This window comes from Cyanistes caeruleus, chromosome 6 (assembly GCF_971803275.1).
Source record: "Cyanistes caeruleus chromosome 6, bCyaCae1.hap1.1, whole genome shotgun sequence".
In the NCBI taxonomy this organism is placed as follows: Eukaryota; Metazoa; Chordata; class Aves; order Passeriformes; family Paridae; genus Cyanistes; species Cyanistes caeruleus.
The window spans coordinates 11,108,260-11,128,078 of record NC_141706.1 but is presented as its reverse complement, the minus strand read 5'-3'; the positions used below and the strand labels follow the sequence as shown (position 1 = coordinate 11,128,078).

The 19,819-nt window shown below is 39.9% G+C and overlaps 1 protein-coding gene across 5 annotated transcripts in view; it reads right to left on the bottom strand.

Annotated features, from left to right (window-relative positions):
- Positions 1-8,823: 8,823 nt before the first annotated feature.
- NAV2 (neuron navigator 2) overlaps positions 8,824-19,819 on the bottom strand; it is a 204,813-nt gene continuing 193,817 nt past the window's right edge. For all 5 annotated transcript variants that reach the window (XM_086893008.1, XM_086893010.1, XM_086893011.1 and 2 more), the window contains 9 exons: positions 18,786-18,881; positions 18,473-18,641; positions 16,494-16,729; positions 15,185-15,339; positions 14,659-14,730; positions 13,990-14,186; positions 13,683-13,801; positions 9,865-10,068; positions 8,824-9,532 (listed from right to left, as the gene is read on the bottom strand). In XM_086893008.1, coding sequence (XP_086749134.1) covers positions 9,407-9,532; positions 9,865-10,068; positions 13,683-13,801; positions 13,990-14,186; positions 14,659-14,730; positions 15,185-15,339; positions 16,494-16,729; positions 18,473-18,641; positions 18,786-18,881 — 1,374 coding nt within the window. In that variant the 3' untranslated portion in view covers positions 8,824-9,406. The remainder of the gene's footprint in view (positions 9,533-9,864; positions 10,069-13,682; positions 13,802-13,989; positions 14,187-14,658; positions 14,731-15,184; positions 15,340-16,493; positions 16,730-18,472; positions 18,642-18,785; positions 18,882-19,819) is intronic.

Below are 19,819 nucleotides of genomic sequence, written 5' to 3'. Positions count from 1 at the left end.
TTTTTAAGTTTTAAGCCTGTTTTGCTCTTGTTCTAATCCATATCTGACAGCAAAAAATAAGTAAGTTTTCTAGTAATTTTTTTAGTTACTGCTTTAAAACCACGACATTGACCAACCCAATTTTGGTGAGCTATTTATAACAATTGTTCAACAGAAATTGTTGATCTTCTTGTTTCCCTCTGTTCTTTGCATTTTCTCTGCACTAGAAATGCTATCAAAAATAACTATTTAAGACTTCTTCTTTCAGCATGAGGGCTATTTCATCTTAGAGAGCTATTACTGCTAGACAAATAGCTGTACTAAAGGAAAAATAGCATGGAATTGCCATTTAACAGGGAAAATCCTTACCCAAATGTAACATGTATTAATCTTACACTTTTTTTCTTTTCCCCTTTCAGAGTCTTTTATTTTTTTTAATAGCAAAAAGAACATTGTGGTGGCTACTAAGCACAAACATTTGAGATACCTTAATATGAAATTAAAGGGTTCAGTTTTTTTTTTACCAACAGCTGCCAGACTGCATCTCTGGCTGCAGGAAGGTGACCTCCTTCTCCAACACGTCCCTTGTACACTCTGAATGAAGAATCCAGAGTTCACAGCTACCATGGGATGGCTCATGTGGCACAGCTGCGCCAAGGGAAGTACTGCAGAAGTAGCACTGTTTTTGGATACCTAATGTCAAAAGGCATAAACCTATTCTCTTACCTCAAATGTGGAGAGATTCTAGTCACTTTAGGGGGATCTAGTGGCAGCTGGGTTTGTCCTGGTATGCATGGCATTGGGAGCTCAGCTTGGGTGTATTTCTGAGAGCAAATTGTTCCATAATTTACTGTTAGCCAGAGTGTCAGAGACGACCTTCTTCTATTCCCTGAAACAAGCTCAGCACCCTCTCTCTCTCTCTCTCTTTGTTTTTAATGCAGCTCTCTATATGCTTTAGGAAAGGAGAGAAGATGATAAGAAGTCTTTCCTGCCTTCATGGAGATGGAATGGTTTCCATAATGACTAGCAGCATCCAGAGTTTTGGGAACTCTGGTAATCCCATGTGTAATACACACTATAACAGCCTCTGCTTTATATCAAACAGCTATTTTTAATGACTCAACAGCCCAAACGTCTTGTGTGTCTTTTCTTCCTTCTCAGAGCCAGGAGACAAATCTCTCAGACTGGGGAATGGATAAGGCAGAGAGGGGGATTTAACTTTGGTGATTGTGAGCTCAGTGCAGCAAATTCTCAACTATTTTATCCTTTAAGCTCAGTGCAGCAAATTCTCAACTATTTTATCCTTTAAGAAACCAGCTGGTTCAACATCTGTGCCTGCCAGTGTGGGAGAGTGTCTTTTGGACAGGGGGAGAAAAGGAAATAAATCACTTTCTCAGGGAGTCTGTACTGTTGCTGCCTGCAGAGTTCTTGGTAACAGACCTGGAGTGTGTCTCTCTGGTCCCACTCCTTGGTCCAATGGCTTCTCCAGCAGTGCCTGCACAAACTGGGGAGCTGAAGGTGTTTTCACTCAGCCACAACCAGGCAAACAAGCCTCCTGCACAGTCCTTTACTGGGAGCAAGTTGAATAAAAAATGAATAAAAAATGAAATAATAAAATAAAATAACCTCTTTTAGAACACATGATGCAAGGTCATACTTTCCAGAAGCAACCAGCAAAGGCTGAGAGTGATGGCAGGATATTAAACCCCAACCAGTTCTAAACCCCCATCTCACAGGAAACTATTGGTTTGAAGAGACCCAAGTTCAGTCCTAGAAAACACTGATAGCATTTAAAACCCTTTCCTGGGAAGTTCAAGGTGGATTTGACAGAAAGCTGTGGGCCCTCTTACTGTGAGGAGGAGCAAGGCAGAGCCTCACTCCTGGCTGCGCTCCCTCCCCAGGCCCAGCTGTGTGCCAGTGTGTGTGCATGGGCTGGCAGCAGAAGTGATTGGACTGAAGAGCAGAAAATTGATCTGTTCCCTTGATTTTCTTTTCTAGCAGCTGGAACTGCCCCACTGCATGTGGGAGCACATGGCAGAAATGCTCAGCAAGGATGGGAAAGATCATCCCTTCTGCAGGTCCTTTTCAAGTGACCTAATCTTCAGGGCTCTTGTATTTTTCAACAAAAAATTAATTTATATAAGTAAATAATGTCCTTCAAGCTCCAAAACCTATACCAGCACCACTTTCTTAGTCCACATGGCAGGGATTTAACTCTTAGGAAGTCCAGCAGAGTAGAGCCTCACAGGAGTGCCTTTACTGGACATGCACATGTGCCAGGTGTGCTGCTTTTACCTAATTTTCCCTCCCATGTAACCAGCAAAGGACTAAATACTTCATAAAATCATATAATACAGGCTGGAAGACATCAGGAAAAATCCTCTGGTCCAGTCTTTTGTGGGAAAGAGAAACCAGGTGAGGACTATTACCCTGATCAACCATATTTTGAAAATCTTCCATCAATGAGGACTCTACCATATCCTTGAGGAGATTGTGCCACATAATGATTATTCTTTCTGTAAAAAATATCATTCTGATAGCAAGATAAAACCTCTCCTCATTCAACTTGTACCCATTGCTCCTTGTCTTCTCCATGTGGCTCCCTGTGAAAAGAGACCATCCATCCCCTTTGTGGCTGCACTCTAGGTACTGAAGTCCTGCCATGAGGTCTTCAAAAAGTTTTCTTCAGGAAGAGACCCAACTGCTTCAGTCTTTCCTCATGGGACAGGTTCTCATACCCCTCCTAGGTTTAGCCAAGCTTAGCCATGCTAAATGCAACTTTGTATGCCTCAGCAAGGTTCTTGTAGTCCATGATGGGTATTTGGCCACCTTCCTATGGTCAGTATTTATCTTTTTGTTTGTTGTTTAAGCACATCCAAAACCCCCCTCCTAAGCAAGGGTGGTCTCTTGCTCTGCTTTCTCCCGCTCCCTTTGTAGGGGTTGGACTGTTCCTGAGCAACTCCCAGCCCTTATAAGCTGCTTGTGCTCTCCTTGGATGCTTCCCACAGACCCTCACAGCTGGACTCTGAGCATATGGAAGTTTCAGAAGTGGAAGATTTAGTGCTTCTGAAATCCAGCGGTTTTTTCCTATTAGTTGTCTTCAGTGTTCTTAGCAGGATCTGAAACCTCACAGTGTTATTATTGCTATATCCAAGGCTATATTCAAGGCCACCACTGATAAGTATGCAATAAATATTATCAGGCTGTGAGCACTAAATCCAACCAGCAAAGGGCTGTTCTGAGACAGCAGGTACAGCATCTGCAGTGGGAAGCATTTCTCAGAGCTTTCCAGGATCCTTGTGGATGTTGGGCACTCCTGTGCAGAAATAGGTTTAACAGTCAGGGCTGATTAGGGACTGGAGATTGGTGGTCTGGCAGTAAGTGTGAAGATGAAAATTGTGCAATAACATTGTCAGAAATCTTGTTGTGGATGAGCTTTGGTGGCTTACACAAATCCGAGCTTGTGAGCTTGCTCCTTCCCTACTGGGCTTGGGCTTTGTGCCCTAACTCCACTTTTGCAGTTGGTGCTGGTTCTTCAATCACAATGGTTCTACAATCCCTATAAAAAGGCACTCAGACCTAGTGAGGTATCAAATACTATTTGTCAGAGTGAACACTGCAGGGTGGGAACAGCAGAGTCAATCTTCTGTCCCTTCAGATGCTGAGAACCCTCAGTGAAGCAGCATCCACACACAGCATCCTGGCCATACCCACACATGGGTGTGGGTATTCAAGGTTTTACAGGAGGATGTTTTCTCACAGCAAAAGAATTCTATTAACCATTTCTGCTATCAAACAGAAAGGAGGTACCCATGAGATCTTCTTGCTGCATGGTTGGACAAAACCAAGGATACATGGATGGCTCAACCCCCTGGTACCCAGCAGGAGCTGCATGCCTCTCTGTTAGAGTGGGCTGAGCTGATCCTATGGACAAGGGCTTTGTGCATCTAGCCTGTCCTCGTGGCACAGGGCAGAACAGCACAGCACAGTCCTGGCCATACTCAGGCTCACTGGCATGTGGATCACCAGCTCCTTGATCTACAATAGGCTTTCAGTCAGGATCTCAGTGGAAGCACAAACTCTTCCCATCTGCCTGTGGATCCCATTCTATGTAAAGCCCTTCAGACTTCCTAATTGCCCAGTTCCACATGGGTGAACTTCCTAGAGGAGGAATTACCCATGTTTAGCCAGAGCATGGTCTCCACTCCCTGTAACATCTCTCAAGCCTCTGAGAAAATCAGAAATACCTGTGACTGAGTAACCTGCTCTTACAGAAAATGTCCCAGCTCATTGCAGGGGGTTGGACTAGATGACCTCTAAAGGTCCCTTCCAACCCAAACCATTCCGTGATTGAGGAAGGAGAGAGGAACATGGACTTCTGTGTGTGGCTAAGCCAACAAAGATGATGACGGGAAAAGAATTGCCTATGGTCAGCCACACTGCCAAGGGCAAAGATGAAAGTTGTCCTCAGTTGCTGTGCTCTGCTCTAACCCCCAAAAGCCCAGATTAAACATGCACATTAGAAACCACAGATAACCCTAGGTTATCACAGAGATGAATGCCAGAATCCTGGACACCAGTAAAGTGGTGAAATGGACAGGAAGTGTGAAATGGAGGATGGGAGCCTGCAGGGTATCAGGAGGAATTTCCTCTCTGGTTCTTGAGGCGACTACTCCAATGGGATGAGAAGGTCAGAGGAATGAGAAGGGTGAAAATACATGTTACAGGCTGCAGACTGAGTTTATAAAATTACTCCAGAGAATTTCACTTTTCCATTGCAGAAAGAAAGCCAGCACTGATCCTATGGCACTGAGAAATGATGATATGGATCCAGGAAAGACATAAAATGAAATAGGATGTTGGAAATATTTTCCTACAGAAAAGTAGGAAAATAAAGGTTAAATAAAATAAAATAAAGGTTAAAGAAAAGATGAGGTAAAGGGAAAAAAAGATAAGTGTATAAGACAGTGTGTATAGAACAGAGAAAAGAATAATGTGGGAAAGGGGCAGGGCAGCCAAAAAGGGAACGGAAAGGAAGAATTCCTGAAAGATAATAAGCATTTTGGCAGTCCAGTATGGATTCAAAAATTGTCCAAGATAATGGCTGAAGTATTTTCCAGGACCAAGTCTAGGACATGCAATTCTATGAATCTAAGGCAGTTTACAGAACATGGAAAAATGTGCTTGAGCATGTCCAAAGCAATTCTACTTCTGGAAAACTGCTGTGGAGGACAGACAATACCTACATTCAAGATCAGCTCTGAGCTACCATTTACACTGCTGTGCCATTAGGACTATTTTTGGATTGAACAAACTTGAGTGCAGACCATCAGTTTTCAACAGGACTTCTCTATTTTTTTTTAAGTTGTCTACACATTAATCTATCCTACCAACTTTAATCATTCAAATAGGTGATAAGTGGACAAGGAACTGTCTAAACAGGAGTAAGTCTCCAGAAGAAAACCCAAAACAAACCCTTAAGATTTTAAGTGCAGAGGTGTTTACATTTATCCTTTCTGAATAGAGAACTTTAACTTTTTTTTTTAGTCAGAGTATTTATTTGCCATGAACTAGAATAGACTCTTACATGTTTTAACTGACTGGGTATTTATTACTGTATTTATTATGTGTCTATCAAACAGGTGAAGAGGAAATTGGCATACTGTCCTGAATGTGAAGGCTGTCCAGAGGGGTGGAAGGTGTCCCTGGAAACATCCTAGACCAGACTGGATGGAAAGGTGAGGCCTGTTGGCACCCCCTCACAAGTACTTACAAAAAGCCAACAAATCCAAAGGAGTGAACCCCGCAATCTTCAAATGAAAAATTATAAAATGGTGATTAGAAAGGGACAAAAAGTTCTGGGAAGCCACAAATCTGAATAAATAAGCATCAATTTTATTGAATCATGAATAATTTAAGACTGGTACAATCATAAGCTTTATTCTCCATGACACGGGGTGCGGAAGGGGTAGAAATGGTGAGAGTGAGAAAGGAAAGGCATGATCTCAGACCATTCACAAATTCCAATCCTAAATGAGAACTGAAAATTAAATAGGGAGAGGAGCAAATGGAAAACATCATAAATGTACACAAAATACTCAATTCCTAGTTTTCTCTTTAAAAATGGCTAGAAAAAATTCATCAAAATGCAGCACTTTTAATCAAATATTTACATTTCTATGTTACAATGAAAAAATGTACATCTTATAGAACATATTTAATAAACTGTTCCACTGGAAACGACTAGATCAAAACAGCAACCTTCCATTTAATATCAACAAAGATTTTTTTTTGCTTTGTTTTTGTGTATTATTCTTTTCTTGAAAGAAAATTGCCACATTTAGACAAGATTTCATACACATAATATTGAAGTTAAGCATCAACAATGAAATATCAAGTTTGTTTCTTTCAAAACATACAAAAAGGCTAACCAACCCCCTCTCTCCCCTTACCCAAATAAACCACATTTCATTTATGGCCTGTATCATTCTTGGCAGATCTGAAGGAAAGAAAATGGTTTATTCTCCCAATTTATAACTCAACATGAATGTTGCATAGAATCTTGCATTTCTTGTTGATATTTTTTTAAACAAGCCAACTTTGTAAGGAGGAGAAAAAAGGAAAAAAAAAAAGGAAGTGTTTTGAAAAAGCCTTAAATGCGAAGAAAGTCACCTAAGAAAGACTTAATCTATGAAAAATCTTGATAAAAACTAAGATGTGTGCACAACAGGTAACCCTGCTTCCCGAAGTTTCAGAAAAGACACGGAATATTGTGATGCTCAGAATGTCTAGCCTATTCAAAATTGCCTCTCTCACTTTAAGCCAAGCTAGTGTCAATAAAAAAGAACAGATAATAGAAATTTCTTCCTGAGCTTAAGCACAGGATTAAACATGAGAAAAAAAAAAAAAAAATACCCCGTTCCCTACAAATAAAACACTACTTTAAACAGGTCTTTTAGCACCCAGTTAAAAGTCAACTGAGACATTTTCTAGGATATCAAGTCCATTTAAAGCCCTAGCCCTGCAACTGGGTTTTTTTTTACAGGCACATGCTCTGTCTGCATGGATTCAGTTGGGGGATTAGGTACCAAAATTCACATTAGTAGCAGGTAAAGTCAGTGCTGGGGAGCAGAATTGTCAAGACTACTGGAAAAATTAACTCCTCTCAAACTCATCATCAGCATGCTATAGATTTGATTCTATACAGATCAAACCCATTTTTTTTAATAGTACCAAGAACTGGATTAGGAAAATTGGCTGAGTAACCCTTCTTATTCCATTCAGTGAAATAATGAAATCAGAGTTCATAAGGTTAAAACAGTAACAACACCAAGCTCTTCCCCCCCACCATTAAAATATTTAAATTTTTCCTTTTACAATATTTTTCTTTTAAAAAAAAAGTAATCAGCACTTAGAAGTTGTAACAGAAGCAGATTCAAGACCAGCTTAGAAAGACAAAGTACAGTTATATTACAGAAAGTCATGAGGTATAATAAAACCATCCTCTCAAGCTGAGTCACAGAAGCACGAACTTGTCTCTTATGTTGCTTTAAACCCACAAGCTCTTGAAAAAATGTTTGTAGTAAAATTTCTTCCTTTACATTGAAAAACAAGCATATTCCTGTAATTTATTAGAGTTGAAAAGCTTCTTTTGTCCCTCCTGCATGGATAAAACAGCTCTTCAGTGATTTATTAGCTGCGGATTGACATGAACCCAAAACGTTATCTCATTTTCCTCTTTTTTTGTCACATTTAAACAAATTCTAGTATCTCATACAAACAATATTCACAGCAACTTATATTTCAAGAGATGACTTTAGCCCTGTTTCTTTAAATAAAATCCCATAATATACAGCACTAATTTAATCAAACACAATTAGTACAAAATAAGGCATCACTTTAAAAAGTCAGCACCAAAGGAGAGCTGGAAAGGCTCATATGAATTCCTCCTGAAGAATGAGGTGTTGGCTGAGGTACAGCTGACATGCTGGGGATGGTGGTGTCACCAGGAAAGTGCAACTCTTTGGGAGGTGTTCTTGTTCCCCAACACAAGTACAAGCCTTAACACTGATAGTGTAGGTGTGTGCGTTCACAGAGGAGGAGAAACCAAACCAGGTTCACAGCTCTGCCACAACTCAAAAGCATGGCACAGTTAAACTCAAAAGACACAGTACTCAGTACCTTATCTTTTTTTTCCCAGACCCGAATACTGCTAAAATACAATTATTTTTTTTTTTACTTTGCAATTAAAAAGGAAAGTCATGGAAGTAAATATTGTCACCAGAGTAGCACTGGAACTGTCAAAGAGCTGAATTTTAATTAACCTCCTTATGGTTGTGCTGATTGGAATGAAACCTCTGAACAAAACCCAAAGTTTTTAGAAAACAGCTGTAACATTTCATGGCAAGAATTAAAAACGGGAAGCCTGACTCATCCCTTTGCAGGGGTGTAGCTCACCTCTGTGTACAGAGCTCACTATACCTATGCACTAAATACCAAGGGTCCTTTGCAGCTGTAGGACACCATGGAGCACAGCCCTGCCACTGACTTCTGTGAAGGAGGGAAGCCCCCTCTTCTCAGGGTGGATTAGTGGGGTGTAAACACCACAGAAGTCAGCCCAGCTGGTGGTGTGGATGTATGTAGGAAGAGAATTGGGCCCTGACTAGCAAAGGGCTACCTGATCTTTCACTTGTAGCAGGATTGATTGTTACACAGTGTTTGAAAAAAACCTGATTTGTTCAGACTGTATATATATATATTTATATATTCCTATTTATATATATAATCTTTATAAACACACCATGAAAGAAAGTCAAGGTCTCAGACTGGCAAGGAGAGCAGCGCTTTTTGTTTTAGTTTATTTTTTTCCTTTTCTATTTTTTTAATATTTATTCAAACTTCCCTGTTTTGCAGCTTTGCCTTCACTGAGTATTATTACTGAGAGAAGCGGTATTGTTATAGCACCAGAACTACATGAAGCTGAGTTAATCCATGAAGCTGATTGGTAAAAGTCCAGCCCTCACATAAATGTGTTTGATCAGAAGCAGCATAGGCAAATATTCCCTTTCCCCTCTCTTTCCAGAAAGTACATGGCACTAAGCTGTTTGCTTCACAGCTGTGAAGTTGCCCCCCACCCCAGTCCCTTTGACTTAGTAATGATGATTATTTTTAACATCTTCAGGATCTTAAGCATGAGAGCTTACAGCAACTAAAAAGAAGGAAACAAAGGAGTAGTGCAGTTCTCATCATCGTCAAAAGAAAAACCATACAAAGGTCACTTGGGTTGCCTGCACCCAGGTTCAAGATTGCTCCAAATGTCTTGTTCTTGCAGCTCTAATACTGAGATCCTTAGCCCAGGAACATGTTCTTTTCATGAGTCTGTGATCAGGGCTCCTGCCAAGTGGAAACGACCTCTGTCTGAGGGAGATCACAATGTTGACTCCAGAGAGGAATCCAGGATGTCATCATGATGGCTGTTGCTGTTGGAGTCGCTGTCGTAACTCTGGGGACTGGAGTAGTTGGCTGCCTCCTGCAGTCTCATTAGCATGTTCATCTGCAAAGGCAAGAAGTTCATGATTACTTGTATTCTGAGGTAGGAACAACATTAACTCCACACGACTGCTTACAGCGTCATTCTCTTGGCCAGTGAGCAAGGAAAAAAAGGGAGAAACAAGTGGGGTCAATAATGCTGAGACTTAGAAAAGAGGTATTGACTGGAATCATAGCAGCATTCAAGTGACTGATAAAACACAGATTCTCCAGTAAAGGAGAAAATGAGATTATTGAAGGGACTAGTCTACAGCCATAGAGCTGTAATTTCTAATTTCTAATCCCTAGAAACAAGGCAAATTAAATAGTTCTGCTGTTCCAGAAATGAGAGCTTACCAGAGGATCTCCTTCAGCATCACTGACTGGAACTTGTTTGCTGGTGGAGCCTTCCCGGGACACAGAGTAGCCATCAAAGCCCACATCCTCGGGCCGCAGCTGGAGCAGAGGAGGCCACTCGTGGTGCTGAGGGGTGGCTGCCCAGGGGTAGGTGTCCATTACCCACTTGGCAGGATCCTCCCAGGGCGCTCTCCTCCCATACAACTGAAAGAGCACAAAACCATGTCAAACATTCCAACCGTCTTATCCAGTGCCTACCTAACCAAAATGAATGTGCCATGAGTCTTATACTTTGCAAGCAGAGCTGAACATGAAACTTTCCTTACTCTAAGGACACACAAAGCTCTTGGTCATGGCACTGATTTGGAAGGAGCTGGCCACCTTCTTTGAGACTGCAGTGCCTTTCTCTTGGCACCAGCTGAAGGAAGAAATGGCTGAAAATAACATCACCTAATTAAGTCAACTTAAACAATCTCAGCACACAAAAGAAGCCATCAGTGCTGACATCTGGTTTGCCCTGGCAGCTTACAAACTGCCATCCATGGAACGTGGAGGAGGAAACATGAGATCTGACATTAGGCAAATAATGATGGATGTCAAGGCATAAAGTTTTCAAGTCAGATTTTTTTCTTATTCAACTAAGAAAAAGCACCAGCAGCATTTGTCTATGGTCAGGTTCCTAAGTAGGCAAGCTCAGTTTCAAAAATGTTTTTCTGTATGGAATAGACTGAGCTACTGAATCCCAACTTGTATTCTCCCTGTTTAATTCCATTTGCCTTAGCTAGACAACACATTCATTTTAATGCCTCATGACTTCCAAAAGCATAAATACAACTAAAAGTGGCTTCAAAACGTTTATATCCACTTTATAAATATCACCATCAACATACTCCAGCAACTGGAGTTTATCTCTGACATTTTGTCACTGTCCCCTTACTTTATGCCCCTGTACAAGGATAAAAACAACAGTCTAGCAAAGAAATTCATCAGTTCTCTGATGGATCTAGGACTATCTCACTTTCCTCAATACTATTTCTCCTTGGTATATTTTTTGTGGGTTTAGATTTTGCATGCACAAAGTATGAAATTGCTCTGAAAACCAACCCGTGGTGCGCTGTGAAGCAAGAGGGAGCAGAGGTGCCAGCAGATGGTGCTATGCAATCTGAAACACAGCCTCCTCTGCAGCAAAAACCCTTCATCCTTCAGGCCTGCTATGTTATCTTCCCAGCATAATGGCTTCAAGATGTGGCAAACTAGATTTCATATTTTAATCTCGTTCTCAAATTTACAATGATACATGTAATTTGTTAAGTGGTGAGGATTTTGTATTTTTCACATCTTTTATCCTACAAAAGTCTGAGTGGATCTGAGCTCAGGAGAGACTAAATGACTCACAATCCTTTTCCACGGCAACCAGGTCTATCCACCCCTCCCACTGTCACTTTTTCCAGGGAGTAAGTCATAGGACAAGGATGGAACATGTTGCTCCACAAAGCATGAAAGAAAAATCACTGGAGTATGAGTGACAGTGGCAGGAAGCCACAGGAACTCTGGATCTTCTTTTTGCTGAATGCTGCATTCTGTCCTGATACACCAAGCAGGAAGAACACAGGTTCTATACAACCTTCTAATTTTCACATCCCTGTTTTGAAGAGCAAAACAAGTCAGCTCCCATGGGAGACTTGAGAAGACTGATTTAGAATAGAGGCTAGACAGAGTTAAGAATAGAGTAGGTATTTATTGAAAGGCCTTAAATACACCTTGGGCAGTACAAGAGCCTGGCCAGAGCTACACCTAAGATGGACCTAGAAATGGTCACAAAAATAGATGACCAGTCACAAGGTCTCTACATTTTTATAAGTTTTGGTTTATCTGCATATCATATGCAGGGTTAATTGTCTAATCACACTCCATGTGTGAAGTCATGAAGTTCCATACTTCTTGTTTTCCCTCTTCAGTCTACCATTGTTTATGCTTTTGGGCCTGAAACTTGGAATGATTGTCCTTGGTATCAAGCTAGAAATGAAATTGTTTTGCCTACCTACCCTGTGAAGAGAGCTCACTAACACTTACTATGAAGTTCAAAACTACACACCTAGGAATATGAAAAACATGTAAACTAAAACAGGAGCAATTACTGTAAGGATCCATTTGGCTTGTTTGTATTTGACCCAAAATAATTCTCTAAATGAGAAACAGAAATACAAAAATAGCTGGGAGCAGATCCACAGAGATCAGAGAGAAATTAAGAGTCCACCTTTCCTTTCTGGCAGGCAGTTTCAGGAAAGATGTGCTCTCAGAAGAGTCTTTGTGGGTGTGAGGAACAAACAAACAGCCCCAGATGAAACACACATTTCTAACATTAGCTTGTTCATTAGCACCACTCTGGCTACTCTTTAAGTACTAAAGTGCATCTTCTTATCCATCAACCAAACAAAAAAAAAATTATTTAAATAGGGATGAATTAGTGCAATCTGGGGAAATGGGACAGAAGGGGATAAAGAATCTAAAGCACAAAATGAGAAACTGAAGTCCTTACATGTGGAACACAAGCCACTCAAATACCCTAAGATATGGGATGGAGGATGGAGATACTGGACAGCACAAGGAAGCTAAAGGATGGTTTTATCAATTGCTCTCTCTCTTTCCCCACTTCCATTACTAATTTTTCAATACTTTCCACACATACTGATCAGTGATATGAGAGCTCCAAAACCCAGTACAAGGAGCCTGTGCATTAATGAGAGTATCAGTTTTCTCCATTTCAAGATCAAACGAAGTCACCTGCTCTCCTTTCTCTTGTTTTAGGTTGGAAAGATTCCTGGCTCCCATTACCTTTCTTTATAACAAATTTTATGTTAAATGGTTCTCCTGTCCTATTTCTAGCAAAGTTCCTGACTGTGTTTTGTACTACAGGACCTATTGTTTTCCTCATGTCTAAGTGTCTACCACAATTGTCCCAAAGAAAATGAGGTCTCCAAGTACTAACAAATTTCAAATGGCAGCTGTTGTTTGCCCAAGTTTTACCCACAACTTGGATAATTCATGTATTTCACAAATTTGTAAGAAGCCATTAGTAAAATATGGTTCTAAACCATATTTTAAATAAGATGCTGCTGGGCTTATTTTGTAAACAAAGAGCAGGTTATTAAAAAACTTCCTTTTTTCCCCAACCTAAATGGCAAGTCCATAGCAATTCTCTGCTGAACCCTCCTCCCAATTTCAACAAACTGCATAGTCATACAGACACCAACAACTATTCCAAATTGCCAGATTATGAATAAATTACTAAGCACAGACAATCAATGATGATTTCATTTCATCCTATGAAAGAATTATGAAGGAATCTACTAAAAAAGTCACCTTATGTTCTGAGAAGTAATCAAAATGTCACTGATACTCCTCCTGTCACTAATAAATACATTCTCTCCATACAAAGCCTTCTTCCTATGCTGAAAGATTTGACGTCCAGAGGAAAATCCTGTATAACAAAGCTAATGACCACAAGCATATTTTTCTGATGCACAGGATAGTGTTAAGGTGTGCTTCTGGAACAAAGTAATGAAAGGTATTTTTATGTCTAATTCCCTGCACTGAAAACATCAGCAGTTTGGCATCTAATCACTTCTTCCACTTTCTGTTTCAAAAATGCTTGAGGAGACTGGTTCTGCTTGAAATTATTGACAATTCTGGTTACATTTTTATAGACATGCAGATATTCAATGTACAAAGTTACAAAATTGTTGCCACTACTGAGTTTTATTGCCTTTTGAAGAGATCCCATTCTAGACCCATGATTTTTCCCTTTGCCTGCTCACCTGTAGCCCTTCTCTTACTGCCTCCAGAAGATATGGAATGATGGAGTAATTCCACAAGTCAGTAAACCAAACTCTAGAACCATCTACATCTATTGGACAGGAGAGGAAGAGCCGTGGACCTGGAGATGGAAATTTGGATATTACACTCAAATCACAATAAGCATCAAAAATATTGATATTATCTAAAAGTAACATTTTAAAGAAAGTCTTTTTTACATGATATAGCACAAGGAAGTGTACAAAGATACACCTGATATACAAGGAAATAAAATACATATATTTACATATGCCTGGGCAGAGTACTTACCAATAGTAACATCAGAGGAGCTGTGAGCCTCCAAGAATTTGTTCAGATGTTGCCAGACCTTGGGAATCCAATCAATAATCTTAACCAGCTCTGCATTCCTCATCCTGCCACTGATCTCTGTTTCAATCAGTTTTCTTCTCAGGAAACGGCCAAGAAAGCCTTTGACTGGCTCAGTGTGGTTTGCACATAGCACCCATCTATGGCAGAACAGCAGAAATGGCCATTGTTTCTCTGCCATGCTACTGAGTGCAACTGTTCCTGATTACATTTCTTATTTCCAGATTATCAGCATCAAAATGGGCTACTCCAGTCATACATGTTTTTCAGCAAAAGTTACTTTGGAATATTTCACTAGATGAATCAATTTTTATTGTGCACTGTTTCAGCTCACTTGTCGTTAATCTGCTTTGTCTAAATATTGTCTTACTGAAAGTCTGGTAGGAGATCAAATATCGTAACAATCCTCTGTAAAACAAAAGCTTTATGAACCCATCTCCTTTAATTACAGCACCATAACCAAGCTGCACATGTCAGGGCAGCAGCCAGTAGCAAATGGCATTTCTCTCTCACTTTGGTATTTCAGCTGATAAGAACAATTTCAGATGACTCAGTAGCCATTACTTCTTTGCCAGCCCACAAACATGAATGAGAAACATGAATAAACAGTACCTGAAATTATGGTGAAGTTGAAGATTAGGTGTGGAGGAGGTGGCTTGGTTCATTGTGCCAATAATGTATGGGCTATTGGGAGAAAAAAATCAAGCAAATCAAACTTGTGAACAAGTTTTAAGTAAAACCTGAACATTAAAAAACATTATTCAAAAGTCTTTTACCAAAGAAGGTTTTGTAATTATTTATGACCAAATTCTCTATTGAGACTCTGAGAACATCAAATTCTGAAAGCAAACCAGAAGTCACAAAACAGGACCTTTCATTACAAATGGGGTTTTACTACTAATGATCTATGTCATGAAGCAAATACAACTAGTTTTTAATTACTTATTTCAGAAAAAATTTATAATTTTATGGAGGAAAAAGATCCCTCTGAAGCACTGTCCACAATATGGACAACCTGGTCATCTTCCTCCACATTACTAAATTAATGTACACTTTGGTATTATGATTGGATTTTGCAGAAGCAGTGCTCTGAGTACAGGATTAACATCTGCAGTGTGTTCTGATACTATTTCTTTACCATTTGTGGTACTTGCAGTTTAGGAGTCCATTAAAGATTTCTCCTAGGGAGCTAACATGGTGCAAATTATCCAAAATGATGACAAGAGGCATATCCACAGCATTATTTTCACTGTTGCACTGATCTGCCAGGTTGGACAGGTACTGACGGAGTTCCTGCAAAGCAGATATAAAGAAAAGAAGAAAAAAAAAATTCTTCACATTTCTTAAAATAATCAATTAAGATAGATAAGCTTGGTAACAAAATCTAAAGCAAAAGAGTCTGACATCTAACAAATCACACATTTTCTATCAGAAAACAGAAGACACAGTTTTCTTCCTCTTTTGTAGGTTATGCTGAAGACGCGGAGACTGTACCAGAAATCCTGTGTGAGACAAGGGCTTTAGGAGGGGTAATATTTTATAATTTAGTTTATGTTTTTTATTCATCAATGTCAGACCTAAGAGGTCTGAAATATATTTTTGTTTCTTTTCACAAACTTGATCAACTTTCCCCACACCAAACTGAACTCTGCATTCCACTTAGATTTGTTATATCATCTTGCAACTGTGTTTCCATCAAAATATAGCCGACAAAACTAATCTGGAACAAACCATCCCTCATCAGAGGTAAAATTTGGATGCTTTCAGTAATGCTGGAAAGAAGGACAAGATTTTGGTACTGCTGATGAGTGGCTGAAATGCTCTCAGCAGCTTCAAAACATGTCTGAAATCATATCAGTGGTTTAAAACCACAATTTCAACCATCCCATTCCTCCAAAGGAAAATATGCCTAAGGCCATCAAATATACAGGTTTTTTTTTCTTTTTTATTTTCTTTAATCTAATGATCACTGGAAGTATATTAGGCAAAACCAGCAGCACATAAAAAAAGTGAAGACATGCCTTACCTGCCCAAGAATGTGTCTCCACAACAGCCCCTCTAAACTCAGCACATGATTACAACTGCTGATTCCTGCAGCTGCAGAAGCTCCTGACAGCCTGGAGATGCATTTGAGGGCTTTGGGGAAAGTGCCCGCATGCAATAGGGATTACTTAAGTCTCTGGCAATTTTATGCAGGTGTTTAACTTCCTGGGAAATTCTCAGGCTCCTAAACACTTCAAAATTATGACATCTTTAGGTGTTTAAATACACACCTGGAAGCCTGCTGTTCTAGACTCATAATCAGGTGAATCTGAAAACCTTTAAATATTGTTTCCTTTAGGATGAACATAATGCTTTGAAAATAAAGGGAAGTTCAGAAGGAGAGATTAAGAAAGCTCTCTCATTTTGGACACATGGTTATGCGAGGATGGTTTGTGCATGCTCACCTTGCTGGATTTGTGGTCGACGTTGAAGGTGGCAATGGTGCCCTCAGCCAGCTCCCTGCCCTCCCTGAGGACCATGTACTCAGACAGGCGGTTGGCCAGGTAGGTTTTGCCTGTGCCACTGGGGCCAGACAGGATGATCCTCCTATGTTCCATCAGCAGGGACACGTAGCGCTGCAGGATGGGCTTGGGGATCAGCGACTCGAACACCAGCCCATCCAGGCTATTCTCACAGATACCTGCACAGCAGGGAAACAGGCCTCTTTTAGGGGGATTTCCAATTTTTATCCAAATTGGCCCGATCAAGCTGTTCTTCACTTCAGAGTTAAACCCCTTCCCCACCCTGGTATTCCTTGTGGTTGAGAGAGGCACATACAAAGCTGGAGAACAAGTGCAGGGGTGACCTGCACATGGGCTTAGCCTGGATCCTCCTTCAGCCTGTTTAAGACCTCAGCTGTGTCTCTAAGGCCCTTTGGAAGCTGCCACACCAAAGGATTCCAAGTCACCACTTTTCAAGAGCAAGCCATCCATTTTACAACACTTCACCACGCATTCACCCAGAATGTACCTGTTTACTTTTGGATCACTAAACCAAAAAAAACCATACCAGCTATCATCAACTCCCCCTACTTTCCCAAATGCTTGTAACTGAACTCCTTCTCTGTATGCTGATAGTTATCTCCCCTAACAGAAAACACCTACTGATAAGCATTTATGCCATGTCAGCAGTCACTTTAGCCAGAATTGGCTCAGGCAAAATACTCAGTGCTTCAATATAAACATCAGGAAGGGAAGCTGGCAGATCACCCAGAGAATGTTTGCATCTCAGTGGTTACTTGGATTATTAAATATTTATATATTTTATACCACAAAGATATATGTAAGTGATTTTCCATAAATTGATTAAATACATTTCTATTTTATTGAAAACTGTTATCACTTAAGAACTTTCAAGGCACAAATGACACCAGTGCATGTTAAATATAAACTCAAATTGCAGCTTTACAGACACTGGTAGACTTTATGCAATATTTCAATTTGAAATATTGCAGATTTTTCAGATTTTTGACTGGACAATGCATTTTATATAAGTAGTAATCCTGGGTTCATGTCAAGCCTCAGTAAACTGATGTATTTCAAAGTTTATTTTGTCTTCCTGCCCACTCATTTGCTGTACAAGGCAACTTGGTTTTTCCACCAATATTCAAAAATCTGCTTTCAGTTAAATTTCAAAGTTGATCTGAAGAATGTTTGTCACTGCTTTCAAATACCATCTGTCTGCAGATTTCACTGGTCTAACTTTGAGCAAACTGATATATGTTCAAAATGCATCAGTTGAGGGTTTTACCCCTGAACTTAGCTTCATAGTATAGTTTTCATAAAAAAGTGCTCCCCTGAGAAACCAAATGAGAAACACAAATACTAAATTTTTATCACTATTATGGAATGAAATTGATGGGGATTCTGAAAACCATACATTTTGAAAAATCCAGATTTTAAGGTGTTTCAGAAAATTTGGGCTCCCTCCTTCCTGGTACTTAAGGAGGGACCCTTCAGCATGACCAATCAAGCAAATGAGTCAAAATTTATTTTTTTTTTTCACCCTGCATGAAGGAAATAACAACTATAGCTGTGATAAGGAGCTAATGAATTTTTGAGGCTTGACTCATTTGGGAAGCACTTTGCTGCTCAAACAGCTCCACTGCATCCATGATGATGTGAGGTCTTCTCCAGGACAACTCAGTATCTGTGGAGTATGTAATTATTCCTAGAGCTACAGGTTGAAAACTTGCTGAAATTACAGACTTAGCAAGTCCCCAAGTGCTGACTTTATCAAATAAAAACAGAAGGAAGTAAATAAATGGTAGGAACAGGAAAAAGCAGTGCAATAAAAAGTTTCTTCTCCTCTGAGTTTCTTGGCACAGAACGCTCTAATAAAACTCAACAGTGAAAACTCCACCAGTCAGGTCAGGTGAAATTACCTTTGATAGTAACTGAGATAGTGTTGTTTTCTCCAACCAGGTACCCACAGGGCAGTAGCTCTGGGGTCTCTGCACTGTTGGTGCGCCTGATTTCCCCGATGCTGTAGCCCAGAACACTGTCTGAGTTTAGCCCCAGCTGGCTCACAGGATCCACGTGGATGATGTACTCCTGGGGCGGAAAAGGGACACAAAAAGGCAGCACTGGGGTTTGTTTTCTGCTGCAACAGTACTTAATGCACAAAGTTAAATACAGCTTGGTTCCACCAAAACCCCAGCGGAGAACTCGAGCTCACAGCATTTTGTGCCCACTGACCTTAAACAGGCGTCTTACAACCCCATCCAGAATATCCCACTTGGTCTTCCCACTGACTCCAATGCAGCCTATGAGGAAGGTGCGAGGCCTGGAATCCTAAATGCACAGGAATAACTCTATCAGACAAGTGTGGTTAATGTAATTAAAATGCTAGCTTCCCTGCCCCCTCCCATTTACTTCTGAATAATGGCGCATCCTTACTACTCTATATGGGGAATTCTGAATGGCATATGGAATCTTTTTCACATGGTAAACATTTTCCAGTGTTGGATCACAAAGCTAAAAAATACTTAGGTGTCTGTGTTATATGTATGTTACATTTGAAAGGTTTATACTATTTATTACTAGAAATTCTGCTGTGGGCATAGAAACTTATATATTTAGAAATTACACATGGCTCTATGTAAAAGTAGTAATATAGAAAGAGAGTTTATATATTATATTTGATGTATCACAGCATTTTGAATTTTTTAAGTGATTTTTAAGGCAGATAAAAGAAATCAGAACAAATGTAATTTTTCTGTTTCTCTACAGCTGCACTCACTGTGAAACCTTAATTGAACAGAAAACTAATTTCTATCATAAGATTTGAAGTGTTACTAAAACTTGCTCTGACTGCAGTCAATTAGCAGCAGTTTCACTGCTTATCCAGGGTTGTAATAATTAATGTAAAGAAGATCTGCTGAGTCCATTTTATTCCTGATCATTCAGATTTTTGTCCACACCTCAGGAAGACATGAAGTCACTTCTTAAACACACTTTTACAGGTACTCAAAAATGCTAGATAGCAAAGCCACTGCTTGGCAAAGACTGTGTAATACTTTTATGCATGTAGACCATTAAACACACAAGATGGGATGCAACTTTACAATATTTGCAATTTATTTAGTATTTAGGATTCTTTCACATACTTGTGGATGGTAAACATCTGAAAGATGTCATTCTAAACAGGGTACTTGTGCTAGAGAGGACAACTTGAACTAGAATGATATGGTCCCAGCTTGGATTTGTCAAGTTCTTCCATGAGATTGGTG